The sequence below is a fragment of the Stegostoma tigrinum genome, chromosome 47, assembly GCF_030684315.1.
Source record: "Stegostoma tigrinum isolate sSteTig4 chromosome 47, sSteTig4.hap1, whole genome shotgun sequence".
NCBI classification, from domain to species: Eukaryota; Metazoa; Chordata; class Chondrichthyes; order Orectolobiformes; family Stegostomatidae; genus Stegostoma; species Stegostoma tigrinum.
The window spans coordinates 5,370,807-5,395,127 of record NC_081400.1 but is presented as its reverse complement, the minus strand read 5'-3'; the positions used below and the strand labels follow the sequence as shown (position 1 = coordinate 5,395,127).

The 24,321-nt window shown below is 55.5% G+C and overlaps 1 protein-coding gene across 6 annotated transcripts in view; it reads right to left on the bottom strand.

Moving 5' to 3' along the window:
• Positions 1–24,321, bottom strand: part of shc1 (SHC (Src homology 2 domain containing) transforming protein 1) — a 181,610-nt gene that overhangs the window by 10,455 nt on the left and 146,834 nt on the right. For all 6 annotated transcript variants that reach the window (XM_059642998.1, XM_059643002.1, XM_059643000.1 and 3 more), the window contains 6 exons: positions 20,690–20,760; positions 18,221–18,284; positions 12,189–12,308; positions 9,158–9,211; positions 8,428–8,479; positions 8,162–8,288 (listed from right to left, as the gene is read on the bottom strand). In XM_059642998.1, coding sequence (XP_059498981.1) covers positions 8,162–8,288; positions 8,428–8,479; positions 9,158–9,211; positions 12,189–12,308; positions 18,221–18,284; positions 20,690–20,760 — 488 coding nt within the window. The remainder of the gene's footprint in view (positions 1–8,161; positions 8,289–8,427; positions 8,480–9,157; positions 9,212–12,188; positions 12,309–18,220; positions 18,285–20,689; positions 20,761–24,321) is intronic.

The following is a 24,321-nucleotide window of genomic DNA, read 5'->3' as shown; positions in this document are numbered from 1 at the left end:
CATCCCTGGGCACTACGGGACAATTTAGGACGGCCAACCCACCCTAACCCGCACATCCCTGGGCACTACGGGGCAATTTAGCATGGCCAACCCACCCTGACCCGCACATCCCTGGGCACTACGGGGCAATTTAGCACGGCCAACCCACCCTAACCCGCACATCTTCGGACTGTGGGAGGAATCCACAGCACCCCGAGGAAACCCACACAGACATTTGCCGAGCGTGGAATTGAACGTGGGTCCCTGGCACTGTGAGGCAGCAGCACAAACCACTGAGCCACCGCGTACAGTATTCCATCTAAATAAGTATCTGATGCCCCTCTGGAATGCCTCAAACTAACCTACCTCCATATTTCCCAGCATTTCGGACCCTAATGTAAGTTAGGGCTCATTGGTAAAGGGTTCATTCAGTTATCTATCCCTGCCTGACCTGCTGAGATCCTCATTCTAGACCCTAGCGAGGTGCTCAGTGAAACATATTTCTCCTCACATCACAATCGCCTCGTTCACATGGCATTTTAAATCCATGCCCCTCTCATTCTCGTTCTGTTAATGAGCTGCTCTCTCTCTCTGCTCTCTCCCGCCCTAGCTCAGGAATTTGAAACCTCCATCAGATCCCTCCCTCTCTCGGAAGAACAGTCCCAACTTCTCCGATCTCTCCTCATCTCTGGAACTGTTCTTGCAATTCGCTTCTGTTTTTCTCTTTCTCTCTCCCTCTGTCTCCGTCACTTTCTCTGTCACTCTCTCTCCCTCTGTCTGTCACTCTCTCTCTCCCTCTGTCTCTGTCACTCTCTCTCTCTCTCCCTCTGTCTCTGTCACTCTCTCACTCCCTGTCTGTGTCACTCTCTCTCTCTCTGTCACTCTCTCTCTCCCTCTGTCACTTTCTCTCTCACTCTCTCTCCCTCTGTCTCTGTCACTCTCTCTCCTTCTGTCTCTGTCACTCTCGCTTTCCTTCTGCCTGTGTCACTGTCTCTCTCACTTTCTCTCTCTGTCTGTCTCTGTCACTCTCTCTCTCCCCCTCTGTCTCTGTCACTCTCTCTCTGTCTCTGTCACTCTCTCTATCACTCTCTCTCTCTCCCTGTCACAGTCACTCTCTCTCCCTCTGTCTCTGTCACTCTCGCTTTCCTTCTGCCTGTGTCACTGTCTCTCTCACTTTCTCTCTCTCTCTGTCTCTGTCACTCTCTCTCTCCCCCTCTTGTCTCTGTCATTCTCTCTCTCCCTGTCGTGTCACTCTCTCACTTTCTCTCTTCCTCTGTCTCTGTCACTCTCTCTGTCTCTCCCTCTGTCTCTGTCACTCTCTCTCTCCCTGTCTGTGTCACTCTCTCACTTTCTCTCTTCCTCTGTCTCTTTCACTCTCTCTGTCACTCTCTCTGCCTCTCCCTCTGTCTCTGTCACTCTCTCTCTCCTCTGTCTCTGTCACTCTCTCTCTCCCCCTCTGTCTCTCCCTCTGTCTCTGTCACTCTCTCTCCCTGTCTGTGTCACTCTCTCACTTTCTCTCTTCCTCTGTCTCTGTCTCTCTCTGCCTCTCCCTCTGTCTCTGTCACTGTCTCTCTCTCTCCCTCTATCTCTGTCACTCTCTCTCTCCATGTCTGTGTCACTCTCTCTCTCACTTTCTCTCTTACTCTGTCTCTGTCACTCTCTCTCTCTCTCTCCCCCTCGGTCTCTCTCACTCTGTCACTGTCTCTGTCACTCTCTCTCTCTCTCCCTGTGTCACTGTCTCTCTTTCTCTCTCAGGAGCGTTCATATTTACCCTGTAATGCGGTGCCCACGACCATACACACTCTCTCTCTCTCTCTCTCCCTCTGTCACTGCCTCTCTCTCTCAGGAGTGTTCATATTTACCCTGTAATGCGGTGCCCACGACCATACACAATCCTCCAGCTGAGGTCTCACATGGGTCTCATGTGGGTTCACCATCACCTCCTTGCCCTTGTGCTCTGAGCTCTGATGGGCACCGTTTGTTTCTTCAGCTGTCCCCTGCCCCCTGACCTGCCACATTCGGTGCACATATACACCCCACGTCCCTGTTCCTGAACTCTCTCAAGGATTTTACCTCCTTATTTTATGTTGTCTTTCAATCTCTCACATTTGTAGAGCCGTACAGCACAGAAACAGGCCCTGAGATAACAAGGTGTAGGGCTGGATGAACACAGCAGGCCAAGCTGCATCAGAGGAGCAGGAGGGTTGACGTTTCGGGCCTACACCTTTCATCAGAAAAGGTCTGAAGAAGGGTCTTGGCCCGAAACGTCAGCCGTCCTGCTCCTCTGATGCTGCTTGGCCTGCTGTGTTCATCCAGCCCTACATCTTGTTATCTCGGATTCTCCAGCATCTGCAGCTCCTGCTTATCACAGAAACAGACAGTCTGGTTTAACCCGTCTGTGCCGACCCAGATATCCTAAATTCATCCAGCCCCATTTGCCAGCATTTGCCCCCCTATCCGTCTAACCCCTTCCTATCCATGTCCCCATCCCGATGCCTTTTAAATGCTGTAACTGTACCAGCCCCCACCCACTTCCTCCTTCCACACACGCACCACCCTCTCTGTGAAAAAGTTACCCCATAGGTCCCTTTCCCTCTCACCTTAAACCTATGCCCCTCTAGTTTTTGGACTCCCCCCTACCCCTGGGGGAAAAGACCTTGTCTATCCCCCCTACCCATGCCCCTCATGGGTTTATAAACCTCTATATGGTCCCCCCCTCAGCCTCCGACGCTCCGGGGAAAACAGCCCCAGCCTCTCCCTGTAGCTCAAACCCTCCAACATCCCTGTAAATCTTTCCTGACCCTTTCACAACATCCTTCCTGTAGCAGGGAGACCAGGATTGGACGCAGTATTCCCAAAGTGGCCCTAACCAATGTCCTGTACAGCCGCAACATGACCCTCCCAGCTCCCTCTACTCAACGCACTGACCCATAAAGGCCTTTTTTAATCTTTCCTCTCTCATCTTAAAAATATGCCCCTTACTTATGCACTCTGCCCCCCCCCCCAGGTAAAAATGCCTTGGCTACTCACGCTGTCTATACCCCTCTTAATTTCATAAACCTCAATAAGGTCACCCCCTCAGCCTCCTATGCTCCAGTCAAAAACTCCCAGCCTTTCTTTAAAACTCAAACCTTCCATTCCCGGCAACTTCCCGGTAAATCTCTCCCCAACCCTCTACAGTTTAATAACGCCCTTCCTGTAACAGCGAGACCAGAACAGGACACCATGCTCCAGAAGACCCTCACCAACGTCCCTGTACAACCTCAACATGACGCCCCCAGCTCCTACACTCAAAGGGTCTGAGCGATGAAGGTAAGTGTGTCAAACGCCTCCTTAACCCCCTGTCTACCTGTGACACAAACTTCAAACAATTATGTACCTGAGCCCCTCGGTCTCTCTGTTCTACAGCACGACCCCAGGGCCCTACCAATAACTGTATAAGTCCTGCCCACGTTTGTTTCACCAAAATGCAACCCCTCGCATTTACCCAAATTAAACCCCATCTGCAAATCCATGGCCCATTGGCCCAAGTGATCAAGATCCCTTTGTAATTTTCAATAACATTCTTCAATGTGCACTGTACCATCAATCTTAGTGACACCTGCAAATTTACTAACCGTACCTTCTAAATTCCCATCCAAATCGTTCGTATGATGAAAAGCAGTGGGATGCCAGCACCGATCCCTGTGGATCACCACTGATCACAGAGCTCCAGTCCGAGAAACAACCTCCCCCCACTCTGTCTCCTGCCGTCGAGCCAATTTCGTTTCCAATCGGCTAGCTCCCCCCCAGATTCCGTGTGATCTAACTTTACTAACCAGTCTACCATGTGGGACCCTGTTGAAGGCTTTCCCAGAATCCGTGCAGCCAATGTTGGTCTTCATCAACTTTCTTGGTCACCTCCTCAAAATACTCAAATCAGGTTTGTGAGATCTGCTTTCCCCACGCACAAAGCCACGCTGACTATCCCTAATCAGTCCTCCAGAGGCCTTATTTGGCCTCTCTGTGCCCAACCAAATCATCAGTGACCTTTTGGAGTTCCCACCTCACTCCTTTACAATCCTTACAAGATCCATGTCCTGTGCAAATCTGAAGTTGGGCAGGGCATGGGAGGAAGCATGGAGGAGACAAAGAGATGGAGAAACAGACAGAAGAGAGATAAGAGAGAAGAAAGGGAGAGGAGAAAGAGAGGAGAGAGAAGACAGATAGCAAGAATTTAGAGAAAGAGATAGAGAGGAGAGAGACAGAAAGAGAGTGAGGGGAGAAGACGGAGAGAGGAGAGAGATAGAGAGAAGAAAGAAAGAGGAGAAAGGGAGGAGAGGGAAGAGAGAGATAGCGAGAACAGAGAGAAAGAGATAGAGAGAAGAGGGAGACAGAAAGAGAGTGAGGGGAGAAGGCAGAGAGAGGAGAGAGCTAGAGAGAAGAGATAGAAAGAAGACAGAGATAGAGAGGGGAGAGAGACAGAGCGAAGAGAGAGAAGAGAAGGAAAAGAGAGAGAGAGACACCGAGAGGGTGGGAGAAAGAGAGAAACAGAGAAGATAGAGATAGAGAGAAGACAGAGATAGAAAGAGAACAACAATAGAGAGAGGCGAGGTACAGAAGAGAGAGAGAAATGAGAAATAAACAGAAGAGAGAGGAGAGAGTCAGAGCCAGAGAGGGATAGAGTCAAAGGGAGAGGGAGAGAGGCAGAAGAAAGAGACTCAGGCAGAGCATGGGTAAGAATGAGAGAGAGAGATTCTCAGATGACAAATACTTTAAATTAGAGTTGGCGAGAATGCAGAAAAAAGCAAAAGAGGTGCCAGAGAGAGGAATTGCGCTAACTGTGTTATCAACAGGGCATGCTGGGAAAAAGAGGGTGTGGAGGGGCCGGTGTTGGACTGGGGGTGGCGGGGGGAGAGACAAAATCAGAGGTCACGCCCCACCAGGTTGTAGTCCAACGGGTTTGTTTGAAATCACAAGTTTTCAGAGCGCTGCTCGTTCGTCTGAACACCTGCTCGGAGATGTTAGGGCACAGCTTCGGGGCAGGAGAGGCTCAAACGCAGGCCTCCTGGCTCAAAGGTAGGGTAAATATCACCACTGCAAACACTGAGGGTGCCTGGTCGGAGCTTGTGTTCCTGGGAAGGAGTCACCAACGTGCAGCATGAACACACAACCCCCCGCCCAAGGCTCTATGGCTCCAGGCACTGCCAGACCTGCTGAGGATCTGATTGGCACTGTTCTGCATTGGTATGGTGCCAGATCCATTCAGCTCTGGTTAGCTGCTCATTCACAGGCTGCAATAACTTTGCAGAGAGTGCAGCGCCGTGGACATCCGCGTAAACATTAACAGCTCAGCGGGCAGTTAATTCAATCTGAATCAGAAGCTGTGAGGGAACTGATTGCCCACTTGATCTGCAGCTTGGAGAGGGAGGAGAGATACTCCGCGCAGGCCAACGGAGAAATTTCACACGCTCGACAGGAGTCCGTGGCCATGCTTGTGATAGACAGAGAGAGCGCGACACAGCGAGAGAGAGATAGAGACACAGTGAGAGAGAGAGACAGAGACAGACAGACAGAGAGAGAGAGAGTGACACAGTGAGAGAGAGACAGAGACACAGTGAGAGTGAGAGAGAGAGACAGACAGACACAGAGAGAGAGTGACAGTGAGAGAGAGATAGAGACACAGTGAGAGCGAGGGAGAGACACACAGACAGACTGACACAGAGAGAGAGCGACACAACAAGAGAGATATAGAGACACAGTGAGAGAGAGAGACAGAGACAGAGAAACACAGAGAGACAGAGTGTGAGTGAGAGACAGATAGTGAGAGCAAGAGAGAGAGACAGAGAGAGAGAGACACAGAGAGAGACAGGCAGAGGGAGAGAGAGAGAGACACGATAGAGAGAGACAGCGAGAGAGAGTGTGAAAAAGACAGAGAGAGAGAGACAAAGACAGAGAGAGAGAGAGAAGACAGAGAGAGAGAGAGACAAAGACAGAGAGAGAGAGAGAGTCAGAGAGAAACAGAGACAGCAAGAGAGAGAGAGAGACTGAGATCAGAGAGAGGGGATGGAGGGATAACAGAGGGGAGAGGGGGAATAGGGAGAGAGAGAGACAGAGAGAGAAAGAGTCAGAGAGAAACAGAGACAGCAAGAGAGAGAGAGAGACAGAGAGAGAGAGAGAAACAGAGACAGCGAGAGAGACAGACAGAGACTGAGATCAGAGAGCGGGGATGGAGGGATAACAGAGGGGAGAGGGGGAATAGGGAGAGAGACAGACAGAGGGCAGGGACAGAGAGAGGGAGAGGAGAGAGGGAGAGATGGGTTCAGAAGGTGGAAGGGAATGAGAGGGAGAGTGGGTGGAGGAAAAGAAATGGTAGAAAGGAGCAGGAGGGGAGACAGAGGGAGAGGGGGAGGCGAGACAGAGTAAGAATGAGGGAGAGGGAGGGAGAGATGGAGGCAGAGGGCAGAGAAAGGGGGGAAAGAAAGGGAGGGGAGAGAGGGAGGGAGGGAAGAAAGAGAGGGAGCAGGAAGGATGGAAGAGAGAGAGGGAAGGTAGAGAGGAGAATAGAAATAAAGGACAAGAAAGTGAGAGATAAAGTGAAAGAAGATAGAGAGAAGAGATAGCAAAATGAGGGAGAGGGGGAGGGAAGAAGAAAGGGGAGAGAGAGGGATGGGAGTGGAGAAGGAGGGCAGAGATGGAGGTGAGGAAGAGAGGGGAAGAGGCAGTCTGGGGACCCTGTCAGACTCTCAGTAGCTTTAAGCGAGTGCTGTGCAACATCAGCAGCGGCCTGTCTGACAGCACAAGGTTCGGGCCCGACTGTGGGAGCAGGCTGTCTGTGCTAGTGCCACGCTCTCCTCACTCACACCTTCCCCATACACTCTGGGGGTGGGGGGTACAGATTGATCCTGACGGCAGCCGATCTGAGCCACTGCCTCTCGTGAGAGAAGCTGGCAGCTGCAAATCTCACACCACAATCTGAGTACACTCGCTGTCTCGCTCTCTCTGTCTCCTCCATTAACGTTCAGGAACTGAGCTTCCAATCACCTGGCCAAACATCCCAGGTGACACAGTGAGATTTTGCTATGCTACAGCAGCATTATCTATCCTTCCAAAGTGCTTAAGCTGCCTCTAAGCCCTGCGGTTGTGAAACGCTCGGAGCAATTGCAAGTCTGTGTTCGGAAATTATGGTCTTTGCTTGACATCGGTCCAACCCGTCCGTGCTGACCCAGATATCCTAAACTAATCCAGTCCCATTTGCCAGCACTCGGCCCCTCTCCCTCTAACCCCTTCCTATCCATGTCCCCATCCCGATTCCCTTTAAATGCTGTGACTGTACCAGCCCCCACCCACTTCCTCCTTCCACACACGCACCACCCTCTGTGTGAAAAAGTTACCCCTCAGGTCCCTCTCCCCTCTCACCTGAAACCTATGCCCCTCTACTTTTGGACTCCCCCTACCCCTGGGGGGAAAAGACCTTGTCTATCCCCCCTACCCATGACCCTCATGGTTTTATAAACCTCTATAAGGTCCCCCCCTCAGCCTCTGACGCTCCGGGGAAAACAGCCCCAGCCTCTCCCTGTAGCTCAAACCCTCCAACATCCCTGTAAATCTTTCCTGACCCTTTCACAACATCTTTCCTGTAGCAGGGAGACCGGGATTGGACGCAGTATTACCAAAGTGGCCCTAACCAATGTCCTGTACAGCCCCAACATGACACTCCCAACTCCCTCTACTCAACGCACTGACCCATAAAGGCGAGCGTACCGAACACCTTCCTCACCGCCCTGTCTACCTGCAACTCCACTTTCAGGGAGCTCTGTACCTGCCCCCCCAAGGTCTCGCTGTTCAGCGACACCCCCCAGGGCCTCACCATTAAGTGTATAAGTCCTGCCCTGATGTGCCTTTCCCCAAAATGCAGCTCCTCACATTTATCCCAATTAAACTCCATCTGCCACTCCTCGGTCCCATCTGATCAGGGTCCTGTTGTACTCTGAGGTAACCTCTTTCGCTGCCCACTACACCTCCAACCTTGGCGTCATCTGCAAACCTCTGCTAACATTCCTCCTCTGTTCACCTCCAAATCGTTCTCTCTCTTAGCTGAGGTTAAGCTACCACCGGTCACCTCTTCAGTGTTCAGCGGAGGGGGCTTGGGGAATGCGAGCGCAACGGCGAACGCGGGGTCCCCGCGCCTGGCTCCTTTTACCTGTCATGGGGCGTGACCAATTTGGGAGGGTTCTTCAAGTACTGTTTGAACCGCAGCTCAAAGGCCTGTCCAATGGTGCTGATGACATCCTGGGCCATCGCATCGGAGCACTCCAATATGTGGCACGCTGTCGGAGATGGAGGGGGGTGTGGACGAACAGAGATGATGGGGTGGGGAGGCGAGACAAAAAAATGGTCAGACCGGGAGCTGGCGAGGTTAGAGATAGCGAGATCGTGACAACAAAACAAAAACAAGCAGGCAGCTACCTCTTTGATTTACTGGATCTTTGGCAACGTAGGCGACATATTCTGCGGTGTCCTGCAAAAGGGGGACAGAGTTAGATGACTCTTGGAGGGGGAGGGGGCGGTGGGGGGAACAGGGGTGAGGCTTCTCTATGAAGGGAGGGCACAGATGAGGCCATTCCTGCTCCACTTGGTTCAGTGCGTTGCTCCCAGCCCTCCCACACCCCCACCCCCGACTCGCTCACAGGGCCCTGCGCAACTGCCATCTTGCTCAAAGGGCGCCACTTTAACACAGAGTGAAATCAGGTGGGCTCAGAGACGCTCCCTTTGACGCACGGGGGCATCGCGCCGCGAGTGGACCCTTTCACGGCATCCTCAGAGGGAGCCGTTCGGCTTCTGTGGCCACCGCCGCTCGCCGAGAGCTGGCCTGACCCGACTCCCAACTCCGAAAGGGTCCACTTCAAAAATCACACTCCGATAGCCGCAACGGAAACAGCCTGGAGGGAGTTGAGACCTCAAGGAGCCCCCGATACGCTGCTTTCTCTCCGTGGGTGCTGCCGGGCCTGCCCGGCTTTCCCCAGCCTAATCGGTCCTCTCGCTGCAAAGGCCGTGGGAGCGGATCCCATGGAATCTCGGAAGGAGATCATCGCGCTGAGAAGGGAGGCTCCCAGGTTGGGAGTTGGGTATTTTAGCTGCGAGACGGAGGGAGAAAAACAGGCCGGCGATGTCAGGGTGCTATGCAAATTCGGCTTACCGGATCGCCTCCTGAGGCGAAGGATATGGACTGCATGTGGTGATTGGCAATGATCTGTTGGGGAGAAACAGAAAGAGCCAAACAGAGGTGACTTTGCAACTAGTGGGCTTGCAAATACAGAAACAGCTTCAGAATGGGACCTGCGCATCTGCTAATGTGGTATACTATATCCGCTGTTCCTGTTGTGGCTTCCTCTACATCGGGGAAACCAAGTGGAGCCTCGGGGACCGCTCTGTGGAACACCTACGCTCGGTTCGCCACAAACGACTGCACCTCCCTGTCGCGAATCATTTCAACTCCCCCTCCCACTTCCCTGGGCGACATGTCTATCCTGGGCCTCCCCCGGTACCTCAATGATGCCACCCACAAACTGGAGGAACAGCACCTCAGGAGCCTACAACGCAATGCACTCAACTTGGTCTGTACTAGCTTCAAAATCTCCCCACCCCCAGCCTCATCCCATTGTCCAACCCTCCCTCCTATCTCATCAACGCTTCCACTGGTCAGCACTCTCCTCTGATTAAGCAGAAACATTGTTTTCCCCCACCGGTAAATGCACCAGTCGATGATGAGCAACAGTTAACTGCCAAATTTGATTAAACTTCTCCCCCCCGACTTTTACTTTAGCATTTCTTGTGAATTGTCCTGATGGGTAGAGGGTGAAAAACTTTGACTAAATGTCAAACGTACGCTGCAGATTGGAATTGTGAAAACATCAGTTCCTACCTTTGTAAACAAAATAATGTTTACATTTAAGAATCATAATGAAGTTTAATTGAGATCAATGCGAGGAGCTGCATTTTGGGGAAAGGCACATCAGAGCAGGACTAATACACTTAATGGTGAGGCCCTGGCGAGTGTCGCTGAACAGAGAGACCTTAGGGGGGCAGGTACAGAGCTCCCTGAAAGTGGAGTTGCAGGTAGACAGGGCGGTGAGGAAGGTGTTCGGTACGCTCGCCTTTATGGGTCAGTGCGTTGAGTAGAGGGAGTTGGGAGTGTCATGTTGGGGCTGTACAGGACATTGGTTAGGGCCACTTTGGGAATACTGCGTCCAATCCCGGTCTCCCTGCTACAGGAAGGATGTTGTGAAAGGGTCAGGAAAGATTTACAGGGATGTTGGAGGGTTTGAGCTACAGGGAGAGGCTGGGGCTGTTTTCCCCGGAGCGTCGGAGGCTGAGGAGGGGACCTTATAGAGGTTTATAAAACCATGAGGGGCATGGGTAGGGGGGATAGCTGAGGTATTTTCCCATGGGGTGGAACATTTCAAGGCTAGGCGGCATATTTTTAAGGTGAGTGGGGATAGATAAAATAAAGACAATTCTTTTTACACAGAGGGTGGTCCGTGTGTGGAATGCACTTCCTGAGGAAGGGGTGGATGTGGGCACAGTTACAGCATTTAAAAGATCTATGGATCAGTACATGGATAGGGAAAGGTTCGGAGGGATATGGGCCAGGAGCAGGCAGGTGGGACTAGTTTAGTCTGGGATTGTGGTTAGAATAGGACTGGTTGGGCTGAAGGGTCTGTTTCTGAGCTGTGTGACTCTATGAGAAAACTATTTCCCAGAGAGGGAGTGGTGGGGGGGCTCTAGTCTATCCAAGGCCAAGATTAACGTATGTGGGAATTTAGGAAAGGGGTGGCTGAGGACCAGCCAAGATGGTGCTAAGTGGGGCTCAATGGCCTCTTGTGTTCTCATCAAGGCTGGGCATAATGTTACTGCTGGTGCTGTGCCCCTGTAGCTCATCCGCGTCTGGCTCAGGGGGTGGGGGATGTGCCCCTGTAGTTCATCCCCGTCTGGCTCAGGGGGTGGGGGATGTGCCCCTGTAGCCTGTCCCCGTATGGCTCAGGGGGTGGGGGATGTACCCGTGTAGCCTGTCCCTGTGTAGTCCGGGGTGGGGGAATATGCCCCTGTAGCCTGTTCCGTCTGGCTCAGGGGGTGGGGGATGTGCTCCTGTAGCCTGTCCCCGTGTGGTCCGGGGGTGGGGATGTGCCCCTGTAGCCTGTCCCCGTGTGGCTCAGGGGGTGGGGGATGTGCTGCTGTAGCCTGTCTCCATCTGGCTCGGGGGTGGGGGATGTGTTCATGTAGCCTGTCTCCATCTGGCTTGGGGGTTGGGGATGTGCTCATGTAGCCTGTCCCCGTCTGGCTCAGGGGGTGGGGGCTGAGCCCCTGTAACCTGTCCCCATGTGGCCCGGGGGTTGGGGATGTGCTTCTGTAGCCTGTCCCCGTGTGGCCCAGGGGGTGGGGGTGTGTCCCTGTAGTCTGTCCCCGTCTGGCTCAGGGGGTGGGGGGTGTGCACCTGTAGCCTGTGCCCGTCGGGCCCAGGGGGCAGGGGTGTGCCCCCGTAGCCTGTCCCCGTCTGGCTCGGAGGTGGGGGATGTACCCCTGTAGCCTGTCCCCATGTGGCCTGGGGGTTGGGGATGTGCCCCTGTAGCCTGTGCCTGTCTGGCTCAGGGGCTGGGGACGTGCCCCTGTAGCCTGTGCCCGTGTGGCCCAGGGGGTGGGGGTGTGTCCCTGTAGTCTGTCCCCGTCTGGCTCAGGGGGTGGGGGATGTGCTCCTGCTGCCTGTGCCCGTCTGGCCCCGGGGCAGGGGTGTGCCCCTGTAGCCTGTGCCCATGTGGCCCAGCGGGTGGGGGTGTGTCCCTGTAGCCTGTGCCCCTGTGGCCCAGGGGGTGGGGGTGTGCCCCTGTAGCCTGTGCCCGTCTGGCTCAGGGGCTGGGGGTGTGTCCCTGTAGCCTGTGCCCGTGTGGCCCAGGGGGTGGGGGTGTGTCCCTGTAGCCTGACCCCGTGTGGCCCAGGGGGTGGGGACGTGCCCCTGTAGCCTGTGCCCGTGTGGCCCAGGGGGTGGGGGTGTGCCCCTGTAGCCTGTGCCCGTGTGGCCCAGGGGGTGGGGGTATGTCCCTGTAGCCTGTCCCCGTCTGGCTCAGCGAGTGGGGGATGTGCCCTGTAGCCTGTCCCCGTGTGGCCCAGGGGGTGGGGGTGTGCCCCTGTAGCCTGTGCCCATGTGGCCCAGGGGGTGGGGGTGTACCACCTACCTGTTTGCAGTCCGATGCCATGAGGTTGAGGCTGGTGGTGGAGATGGTGAGGGTGATGACGATTCCCGCGAACTGTAAGTTACTCTTCCCCAGGATGGTGTTGAGGGATCGGCTGCAGGGCTATCAGGGCAAAACGGGCACATGGTCAGTTTGGAATAAACAACGCACAACCCGAAAGGGATCATCCTCTTTTGCCAGAGCATCACCTTTACTGCTGACCCTCCGACAGTGCCCGCTCCCTCAGCGCTGACCCTCCGACAGTGCCCGCTCCCTCAGCACTGACCCTCCGACAGTGCCCGCTCCCTCAGCGCTGACCCTCCAACAGTGCCCGCTCCCTCAGCGCTGACCCTCCGACAGCACCCGCTCCCTCAGCGCTGACCCTCCGACAGCGCCCGCTCCCTCAGCGCTGACCCTCCGACAGCGCCCGCTCCCTCAGCGCTGACCCTCCCACAGCGCCCGCTCCCTCAGCGCTGACCCTCCGACAGCGCCCGCTCCCTCAGCACTGACCCTCCGACAGCGCCCACTCCCTCAGCACTGACCCTCCTACAGCGCCCGCTCCCTCAGCGCTGACCCTCCGACAGCGCCCGCTCCCTCAGCGCTGACCCTCCGACAGCGCCCGCTCCCTCAGCGCTGACCCTCCGACAGCGCCCGCTCCCTCAGCGCTGACCCTCCGACAGCGCCCGCTCCCTCAGCACTGACCCTCCGACAGCGCCCGCTCCCTCAGCGCTGACCCTCCGACAGCGCCCACTCCCTCAGCACTGACCCTCTGACAGCGCCCACTCCCTCAGCGCTGACCCTCCGACAGCGCCCGCTCCCTCAGCACTGACCCTCCGACAGCGCCCGCTCCCTCAGCACTGACCCTCCAAACAGTCCCACTCCCTCAGCGCTGACCCTCCGACAGTGTCCGCTCCCTCAGCACTGACCCTCCGACAGCGCCCGCTCCCTCAGCACTGACCCTCCAAACAGTCCCACTCCCTCAGCGCTGACCCTCCGACAGTGTCCGCTCCCTCAGCACTGACCCTCCGACAGCGCCCGCTCCCTCAGCACTGACCCTCTGACAGTGCCCACTCCCTCAGCACTGACCCTCCGACAGCGCCCACTCCCTCAGCACTGACCCTCCAACAGCGCCCGCTCCCTCAGCGCTGACCCTCCGACAGCGCCCACTCCCTCAGCACTGACCCTCTGACAGCGCCCACTCCCTCAGCGCTGACCCTCCGACAGCGCCCGCTCCCTCAGCACTGACCCTCCGACAGCGCCCGCTCCCTCAGCACTGACCCTCCAAACAGTCCCACTCCCTCAGCGCTGACCCTCCGACAGTGTCCGCTCCCTCAGCACTGACCCTCCGACAGCGCCCGCTCCCTCAGCACTGACCCTCCAAACAGTCCCACTCCCTCAGCGCTGACCCTCCGACAGTGTCCGCTCCCTCAGCACTGACCCTCCGACAGCGCCCGCTCCCTCAGCACTGACCCTCTGACAGTGCCCACTCCCTCAGCACTGACCCTCCGACAGCGCCCGCTCCCTCAGCGCTGACCCTCCGACAGCGCCCACTCCCTCAGCACTGACCCTCTGACAGTGCCCACTCCCTCAGCACTGACCCTCCGACAGCGCCCGCTCCCTCAGCACTGACCCTCCGATAGTGCCCGCTCCCTCAGCACTGACCCTCCAAACAGTCCCACTCCCTCAGCACTGACCCTCCGACAGCGCCGCCCCCTCAGCACTGACCCTCCGACAGTGCCCGGTCCCTCAGCACTGACCCTCCGACAACGCCCGCTCCCTCAGCACTGACCGTCCGACAGTGCCCGCTCCCTCAGCACTGACCCTCTGACAGAGCCCACTCCCTCAGCACTGACCCTCCGACAGCGCCCGCTCCCTCAGCACTGACCCTCTGACAGCGCCCGCTCCCTCAGCGCTGACCCTCCGACTGCGCCCACTCAGCACTGACCCTCCGACAGCGCCCGCTCCCTCAGCACTGACCCTCCGACAGCGCCCGCTCCCTCAGCACTGACCCTCCGACAGTGCCCACTCCCTCAGCACTGGCTCTCCGACAGCGCCCGCTCCCTCAGCACTGACCCTCTGACAGCGCCCGCTCCCTCAGCGCTCACCCTCCGACAGCGCCCGCTCCCTCAGCACTGACCCTCCGACAGCGCCCGCTCCCTCAGCACTGACCCTCTGACAGTGCCCACTCCCTCAACACTGACCCTCCGACAGCGCCCGCTCCCTCAGCGCTGACCCTCCGACAGCGCCCGCTCCTTCAGCACTGACCCTCCGACAGTGCCCGCTCCCTCAGCACTGACCCTCTGACAGTGCCCACTCCCTCAGCACTGACCCTCCGACAGCGCCCGCTCCCTCAGCGCTGACCCTCCGACAGTGTAAGGAAGATGACAACGAGGAGTGGTGAAAGTTATGAATTTACATAGTGCCTGTGATGCAGCGAAACATCCCAGGGCCTGTGTAGAGTGAGACACAGAAACAGAAAGAGACAGAATCTGAGACACAGAGCGACAGACAGAAAGAGAGGAAGAAACAGAATATGAGAGAGAAAAAGAAAGAGAAATAGAGATCAGAAAGAAAGAAAGGCAGACAATAAGAAAGAGAGAGAGAGGAAAAGAGAGAGCCTGACAGAAAGAATGAAGAGAAAGAGAGAGAGAAGAGGAGAAAGGAAGATAGGCAGACAGAAAGAGAGGAAGAGTGCAAAAGACATAGACAGAGACACAGGAAGAAAGAGACGGAAAGAAAAGAAGAGAAAGAGAGAAGGAAAGAAAAAGAGGCAGAGAATAAGAAAGTGATAGCAAAAGAGAAGGGGTTGGGAGGAGGGGAATTCCCAAGCTCAGGGCTCCTTGCAGCTGCCAACAGTGGAGTGTTTGGAATTGGGATGGGGCAGGATACAGGGAAGGCCCGAATGTAGCCAGGGTGTGAACTCCCCGTCGGATCGTTTTCCTGGCTTACATTATTCCTAGCGCTATGATAACCGAGGGCAGTGGCTCACACAGTCCCGTTTCAGAGTACTCCAGGGCCTGCCTCTGGGGGGTTTCCAGCTGCTGTTTTACCGTCTGTCTTGCTCAATACATGTCATGACTTTCGCACTGGCTGAGTCCATTAAACATCACCATGATAAAATATTCAGAGACAGTAATGCATTTAAACCCTGATAACGTGCCTGGGAACTGGACTCAATGCTTTCACTGGCTGATCCCACCCGGAAGAATTAATTCCGTTACAGTAAGGCCCGAGTACGGGCCAGTCCTAGACTCTGGGAGGAGGCAAGTGTTGCAAATATTCCAGCCAAAACAATTCCGAACGAAAGGAAAAATAAGTCGATTCTCAGAAGCCTGTTCACTTAACCTGGTCAACGTGGAGTTTGTGGGAATGTTGCTGGATTAATGATCCATACATTCCCACCCATCCCAGCCTAATGCTGTGGGGATACAGAGCACAGGAACAGATCCTTTGGCCCAACCCATCCGTGCTGACCCAGATATCCTAAACTAATCCAGTCCCATTTGCCAGCATTTGGCCCCCTGTCCCTCTAAACTCTTCCTATCCATGTCCCCACCCCGATGCCTTTTAAATGCTGTAACTGTACCAGCCCCCACCCACTTCCTCTGGCAGCTCCTTCCATACACGCACCACCCTCTGTGTGAAAAAGTTACCCCTCAGGTCCCTTTTCCCTCTCACCTTAAACCTATGCCCCTCTCATTTTGGTCTCCCCCCTACCCCTGGGGGAAAAGACCTTGTCTATCCCCCCTACCCATGCCCCTCATGGTTTTATAAACCTCTATAAGGTCCCCCGCTCAGCATCTGATGCTCCAGGGAAAATGCCCCAGCCTACTGAGCCTCTCCTTATAACTCAAACCCTCCATTCCCAACAACATCCCGGTAAATCTCTCCCGAACCCTCTCCAAGTTTAATAATACCCTTCCTGTAACGGGGCGACCAGTTCCGGACACAGAGCTCCTGAAGAGGCCTCACCCACGTCCCTGTACATCCTCAACATGACGTCCCCAACTCCTACACTCAAAGGGTCTGAGCGATGAAGGCAAGTGTGACAAACGCCTCCTTAACTCCCGTGTCTACCTGTGACGCAAACGTTGAAAGAACTATGTACCTGAACCCTGAGTGAAAACACTACCCAGGGCCCTTCTATTGATGTATAAGCCCTGTCCTCTGTCTGTTTCAGCAAAATGCTAAACTTTGCGTTTATCCAAATTATGGGGTCTGTATTAACTCAGGAAATAAGTCATAAAATCTGACTCGAACGGAATTATTGTTTATCGCTGAACACCAGAATAGAGGCACTGATTAGACCCAACAGAAATTCTCAATATCCATTCCCTGGGTACGCTCCATCATGGGCTCAGGTGATGAGTTCTGGTTGGAAATGCCTGTTACCAAAAGAACACATAACCCAGTGACCTCCACAAGGGAAATTAATTGTGACTTGCCCTGTCGGTGGGGGGGGGGGGTTTAGCACGAGTTTGAATCCCCCACACACCACCGCCCCACCACCCCAAACCCCTGGCACCTGGTGGAATTTAAATTCCATGAATAAAACCCCTCCCCCCAGTACAATGGGCAGTCCGGGATTTGGCGGGGGGAGAACAACAAATGGCAGCTGAGTTAAGATTGCATGGAAGAAAGACCCACCTCTCACAAGGTCTTTCTTCTCAATGTCGATATGCCTGATTTTTCCGAGAGACAGAGCGTGAGAAAGGGAGCGCAAGAGAGAGAGAGAGACTATGTGTGTGTGTGTGTTGGGGGGTGCAGTGAATGTACGTGTGTGAGTTTGTATGTGTGTGTGTGTGTGTGTGTAGGGGTGTGTGTGTGTGTGTGTGTGTGTGTGTGGGGAGGGGAGTGAGTGTGTGTGTGGGGGGAATGTGTCTGTGTGTGTGTGTGTGTGTGTAGGGGTGTGTGTGTGTGTGTGTGTGTGTGTGGAGAGGCATGAGTGTATGTGTGTGAGTTTGTATGTGTGTGTGTGTGTGTGTGTGTGTAGGGGTGAGTGTATGTGTGTGTGTGTGTGTGTGGGGAGGGGAGTGAGTGTGTGTGTGGGGGGAATGTGTCTGTGTGTGTGTGTGTGTGTGTGTAGGGGTGTGAGTGTATATGTGTGTGTGTGTGTGTGTGTGTAGGGGTGTGTGTGTGTGTGTGTGTGTGTGTGTGTGTGGAGGGGTGAGTGTATGTGTGTGTGTGTGTGTGTGTGTGTGTGTGGGGAGGGGAGTGAGTGTGTGTGTGTGGGGGGAATGTGTCTGTGTGTGTGTGTGTGTGTGTGTGTGTGTGTGTGTGTAGGGGTGTGAGTGTATATGTGTGTGTGTGTGTGTGTGTGTGTGGAGGGGCATGAGTGTGCATGAGTGTGTGTGTGTGAGAGTGTGCGTGAGCATGTGTGTGTGAGAGTGTGTGTGTGTGTGGGGGGGGGTGTGAGTGAGTGAGTGTGCATGAGCATGTGTGTATCAGTGAGCGGGCGAGCTGGAATAGACCTCCTTGTGGATCGGAGTGTGCACAAATTGTGAAACAGCGGCCCCCTCCCCACAGCCAAACCCCTGAATGTTTATCACACGGCCTGGATCCTGAGAAACGCTGAGCTTCAGTGTGAGTGAGAAATACTCTCGGGGAACATGGCTGCATTAATTCTAAACCCTCACCTTACATCCCCATTCGCAGAAAACAGGAGGCCATTCAGTACATCAAGCTTGCTACCCCACTCAATAGGATCATCCCTACTCCGGCCCCGAGATCCCTATCCAGCTCTTTCTCAAAAACATTCAGTGTTCCAACCCTGACCCTTTCTGTGGTAGAGAATTCCACACGGCTCCCCACTCTCTCATTTCTCCCTCCTCTTCAGTCTGAGACAGGAGGGAATGGGTTCTCCTGGATTATGAGCGGGATACAGGAATGAGCAGACAGTAAACAAACAGACAGCAAATCCCTTCTGCCCTCTCTCTCTGTCCAACGTGTCTGCTCCAGTCTGGTGCCCGCAGCCACCTGCGATCCTCCAGCTCCGCTACCTGCCCGGCCGTGTCAAATCCCCGATCCGGACTCACCTTCCTCCTCCTGAACACGCCTTTCGCTCCGGGCACGGCTTCACACACCACGCTTATCGCTTCCCTGGAAACGGGAGACAGTCGCCTTCGTTAGCGGCCAGCAGCCCCAGAGCGTTTACAAACAGCGGTCAGCGCGAGGTAAACACGGCAGCGTCCAGACTGGCGGGGCGGGGGGGGGAACAGGGTATACAAGCTCAAAGACCATTCCTTCATCTCGGAATGGGTTCGGCAAGCGGGGGGGGGGCGGTTCTCACTGCCCTCTCTCCAGTCAATCCAGGGAGTTTGGGGGTGGGGGTGGGTGGGAAGGAGGAGGAGGGATGGAGGGGTGAGGGGTAGCCGGGGTGGGGGAGGAACGGAGGTGGGGGGAAGGGGTGAAGGGAAGGGGGGAGGAAGGAGGAGGAGCTGGAAGGGAAGTTGGGGGGGCAAGGGGGAATGGAAGAGGGAATGGGGAGGAAGGGGAGTGAGATAGAGGCGGAGGGGAAGGGGTGAAGAGGGAGGGACGAGGAGGGTGGGGGGGGAGGAGGATGGGACGGGAGAGGAGGAGGAGGGAGGGCAGTGGGAGAAGGAAGAGGAAAGGTGAGGGAAGGGGAGGTGTAGGAGGGGCGGAAGAGGTGAAGGGGAAAGAGGGAGGGGAAAGAGGGACGGCGAAAGGTGAGGGAGAACAAAGATGGGGAGGAGGAAGTGGGTTGAAAGAGGAAGGAAGAGGGAGGCAGGAAAGTGCAAGGGAGGGAGGAAATGGAGGGAGGGAGGAAGAGGAATGGAAGGAGGAAGAGGAAGGGAGGAAGACGGGGAAGGGGAGGGCGAGAACAAAGGAGGGGAAGAGAGGGGAGGATGAGAAGGGGGTGGCGAGAAAGAGGTTCCTCTCCCTGATGGTCTCGAATCCTTGGAGATGGGGTTTAAGAGATTCACAAGTGACCTTATTGAATCCTACAGGATCCTGAGGAGGCTTAAACTGAGAGGACACCTCTCTTCATGGATAAGACACTGCTAAGTGCTGGTGCAGTGTCTCAGTGGTTAGCGCTGCTGCCTCATGGCGCCAGGGACCTGGGTTCGATTCCACCCTCTGGCGACTGTCTGTGTGGAGTTTGCATATTCTCCCCGTATCTGCGTGGGTTTCCTCCGGCTGCTCCGGTTTCCTCCCACAGCCCAAAGATGTACGGGTTAGGGTGGATTGGCTGTGCTAAATTGTCCTGTAGTGCCCAGGGATGTGCGGGTTAGGGTGGATTGGCCGTGCTAAATTGTCCCGTAGTGCCCAGGGATGTGCGGGTTAGGGTGGATTGGCCGTGCTAAATTGTCCCGTAGTGCCCAGGGATGTGCGGGTTAGGGTGGATTGGCCGTGCTAAATTGTCCCGTAGTGCCCAGGGATGTGCGGGTTAGGGTGGATTGGCCGTGCTAAATTGCCCCGTAGTGCCCAGGGATGTGTGGGTTAGGGTGGGATTGGCCGTGCTAAATTGTCCTGTAGTGCCCAGGGATGTGTGGGTTAGGGTGGATTGGCCGTGCTAAATTGTCCCGTAGTGCCCAGGGATGTGCGGGTTAGGGTGGATTGGCCGTGCTAAATTGTCCCATAGTGCCCAGGGATGTGTGGGTTAGGGTGGATTGGCTGTGCTAAATTGTCCCGTAGTGCCCAGGGATGTGCGGGTTAGGGTGGATTGGCCGTGCTAAATTGTCCCGTAGTGCCCAGGGATGTGCGGGTTAGGGTGGATTGGCCGTGCTAAATTGCCCCGTAGTGCCCAGGGATGTGCGGGTTAGGGTGGGATTGGCCGTGCTAAATTGCCCCGTAGTGCATAGGGATGTGGAGGTGGAGAAACGCGGGGTCACAGGGATAGGCTGGGATTGGTGGGCCTGGATGGGATGCTCTTCGTGGGGCCGGCACAGACCCGATGGGCTGGATGGCCTCTTCCTGCATTGTAGAGATTCCAGGTGTTTAAAATTCTGAAACCTGGGGTCCTCCTGTTTAAGACCGACTTCTCTCCTTCCAGATATTCATCAATCGGCAGAACTATCCTTTCCCCGGAGACTGGGTGAAACACAAGGCCAAATGAGAAGGATTTTTCATCGGTAACTGTTAGCAAGGTCATGCCAGGGGGGCTTTGGAGCATAGACAGTGGTGGGGCGAAGGCTTGTTGAGGTCTGTTGGATTATGACGGTCGTGGACAAGGGTCAACAATGAACAGGCATAATTTTAAGGCAAAAGGCAGGAGGTTCAAAGGCAACTTGAGGCAACGTTTTTCCCCCCAAAGGGTAGTGAAGGGGTCTGGAATGCATTGACTGGGAGGGTAGTTGAGACTGGAAACCTCGCAGCCATGAGTAAAGGAGTTGAGGAGCACCTGAGAAGTCCTAACGTTCAAGGCTCTGGGCCCGGTGCGGGGAAGTGGGACTGGTGTGGGCCCTACCATTCTTTTTTGTTGGTGGTGGGTTGAAGGGCGGCGCAACTGGAGTCCTCGCTGAAGGAATGTTTCGCATGCTCACCTGGTGACCTGTGTCCTGGTGTTGAAATCGAGCACTCGCATCGACTGAAGAACCTCAACGCAACCCATGTACTGGAAAGGGAAAGAAACAAGCTGTGAGTGACCAGCACAGTGTGTTTCACACATCACACACTCACCTTGTTGCCACCTTATCCCCACATCACAGAACTAAGACAGCAAGGGCAGAAGAGACAGAGACAGAGAGTGAGAGAGAGAAAGACACAGAGATAGTCAGAGACAGAGATAGAGAGAGAGAGACAGAGATAGAGAGAGAGGGGGAGAAGACAGTGAGAGAGAGAGAGACAGAGAGAGAGATAGGGATAGGTAAAGAAACAGAAAGATGGTGTAAAGCAGCCACACTAGTCTGGCTTGCTCTCCCACTTAGATTTCTGATATTAAGGACAGAGCTCCATAATCCAGGCTAACGTTCCCTGTGCCAATACTGATGGAGCGCTGTAGAGTCAGCGGGTGAAGGAAAGGTTGAGAGGGATACGGGCCAAACGCAGGCAAGCGGGGCTCATGCGGTTTTGGAAAAGTGGCCTGTTTCGGGGCTGCGCGGCTCTCAATCCGCCATACCCCAGGGGCGGGACGCCCCCTCGCCTGAGACCAAATGAGCCGGCCTCAGCAGCTCCAGCCCCGTAGCTGCTTCCCCATCTGCAGCGGGTCCCCATCTCAAGACAGGAGGATCGCTGAGAGTTAATACTATTGGGTCAATCAGGATTGGAATGGGAGGTCAAATTTGGGCTTGGAGTGAGTGAGGAGGGAAAACTTCCCTTTCGATAAGGGAGGACGTGACAACAGTGCTTAGAGAGGATGTTCTTAAGGGGTCCTCAAATGAGACTGTATGGTGAGAACTTAGAGACAAGAAGGGGATGGTCACTCTGCTGGGACTGGATTATAGATCCACACATAAGCAGTGGGTACTACAGGAGCAGGTGTGTGGAGAGATTGCAGATACCTGTAGCGATAATAGAGACAAATTGGTTGAAGATTGATACCTGGAGGAATAACAGAGCAGTATTGGTTGGAGATTTTAATTTCCTCTGTATTGACTGGGCCACCCGGAGCGTAAAAGGGCCAGTCAAGATGGAATTTGTCAAATGTGTCCAAGAAAGATTCCTAAATAAATACGCAGAGGGCTTTACATGGGAGGGTGCAAGACTGGATCGACTCTTGGGAAACAAGGTCAGGAAGTGGCTGGAGTGTGAGTCCAGTGACCATAACTCTCTTAGTTTTAGCATAATTATGGAAAAAGGCAGGACAGGTCCACAGGTTAAGGGGCTAAACTGGAGCAGGGCCAATATTGGGGCCATTAGGCAGGATCTAGCAGAGGTCGATGGGGTGAGTCTGTTTGACAGAGCAAGGGAGCGGCCCATCGAGGTGATCCCAGCCAGGAAAGAACTGTCCAATTCATATCGCTACACTGTGGTCCCCTCCATCTCCACAGCACCACAAACATCGAACTTTTAACTGACAGAAACAGTGCCAAGGGAGCGGGCGCTGTCGGAGGGTCAGTGCTGAGGGAGTGGGACTGTTGGAGGGTCAGTGCTGAGGGAGCGGGCACTGTCGGAGGGTCAGCGCTGAGGGAGTGGGCGCTGTCGGAGGGTCAGGGCCGAGGGAGCAGGCAGTTTCAGAGACTCAAGGATCGACAAACATCTTGGAAATGACCCTCCGACAGCGCCCGCTCCCTCAGCACTGACCATCCGACAGTGCCCGCTCCCTCGGCGCTGACCCTCCGACAGCGCCCGCTCCCTCGGCCCTGACCCTCCGACAGGGCCCGCTCCCTCAGCCCTGACCCTCCGACAGTGCCCGCTCCCTCAGCGCTGACCCTCCGACAGCGCCCGCTCCCTCAGCACTGACCATCCGACAGTGCCCGCTCCCTCGGCGCTGACCCTCCGACAGCGCCCGCTCCCTCGGCCCTGACCCTCCGACAGGGCCCGCTCCCTCAGCCCTGACCCTCCGGCAGCACCCGCACCCTCAGCACTGACCCTCCGACAGTGCCCGCTCACTCAGCACTGACCCTCTGACAGCGCCCGCTCCCTCAGCACTGACCCTCTGACAGTGCCCGCTCCCTCAGCACTGACCCTCTGACAGTGCCCGCTCCCTCAGCACTGACCCTCCGACAGTGCCCGCTCCCTCGGCGCTGACCCTCCGACAGCGCCCGCACCCTCGGCGCTGACCCTCCAACAGCGCCCGCTCCCTCAGCCCTGACCCTCCGGCAGCACCCGCACCCTCAGCACTGACCCTCCGGCAGCACCCGCTCCCTCAGCACTGACCCTCCGGCAGCACCCGCTCCCTCAGCACTGACCCTCCGACAGCGCCCGCTCCCTCAGCACTGACCCTCCGACAGCGCCCGCTCCCTCAGCACTGACCCTCCGACAGCGCCCGCACCCTCGGCGCTGACCCTCCAACAGCGCCCGCTCCCTCGGCCCTGACCCTCCGACAGGGCCCGCTCCCTCAGCCCTGACCCTCCGGCAGCGCCCGCACCCTCAGCACTGACCCTCTGACAGTGCCCACTCCCTCGGCGCTGACCCTCCGACAGCGTCCGCTCCCTCAGCGCTGACCCTCCGACAGCACCCGCTCCCTCAGCACTGATCCTCTGACAGTGCCCGCTCCCTCAGCACTGACCCTCTGACAGTGCCCGCTCCCTCAGTGCTTGTGCTCTAAGTGTCAGACTGGATTATCATGGGGAATTTGCTCCAGCAGGGAATTCTGTCGGTGTGCTGGGCGAGTGCTGCCTGTGAGAGATAGAGAGCCGAAGGCCCTGGAATACTGAGCATTCACCGTGACTCGGTTGGGAAGCCCAACTCCTGACTGCAGCTGATGAAAACACTTCGATGGGAGTCAGTAACCCTTTGATCTAATTGGCCGCTTGTTAGCCTCTTGCACAGAAAGTCAGGCGAGAGGAGGTTAGGATCTACTGCGATGCCCCTTGCAGTTGAGCAGCTGCAAAGCATGCCACAGTGCGCTAACCTCAGGCCTGAAGTGCTGCGGGATTTGACTGGAAACTACAGGCAGAAGAGAAATGAATCCACTGCATTTTATGTTTCCTAAAAAAGAGGAAGGAGTGTGGAGAATTTTGATTCCAAACTGCTGTCCTTACAACTGAATGCAGTTTTAGCATCAGCTCAGCGACAAACCAGAGGGGAGGGTCAGCCGGAGATAAAAATGGAGATTTCACATGTTGTTGGGGGGGTTAAACAGGAGCCGTTGTACCCCCACGAAGCTGGGAGCTGGTGCATTTCGAGTCTGACTGTGCGGGTCTGTGCTCAAACAGAAATAAAATCACAACCTGACATTTAGCTCTCTCTCTACGGTCAGCAAAAGAGAGACAAGACCCAGAGAGGGAGGCAGAGGAGGACAGGCAGAGACCAGGAGAAACACAGCGAGACAGGGTGAAAACTCATGCAAGATACACGTCTGAAGAGGATCTTCAGAGACAGTAGGAACTGCAGATGCTGGGGAATCTGAGATAACACGCTGTGGAGCTGGATGAACACAGCAGGCCAAGCAGCATCAGAGGAGCAGGAAGGCTGACGTTTTGGGTCAGGACCCTGCTTCAGAAAATCGAAGAAGGGTCTCGGCCTGAAACGTCTGCTCCTCTGATGCTGCTTGGCCTGCTGTGTTCATCCA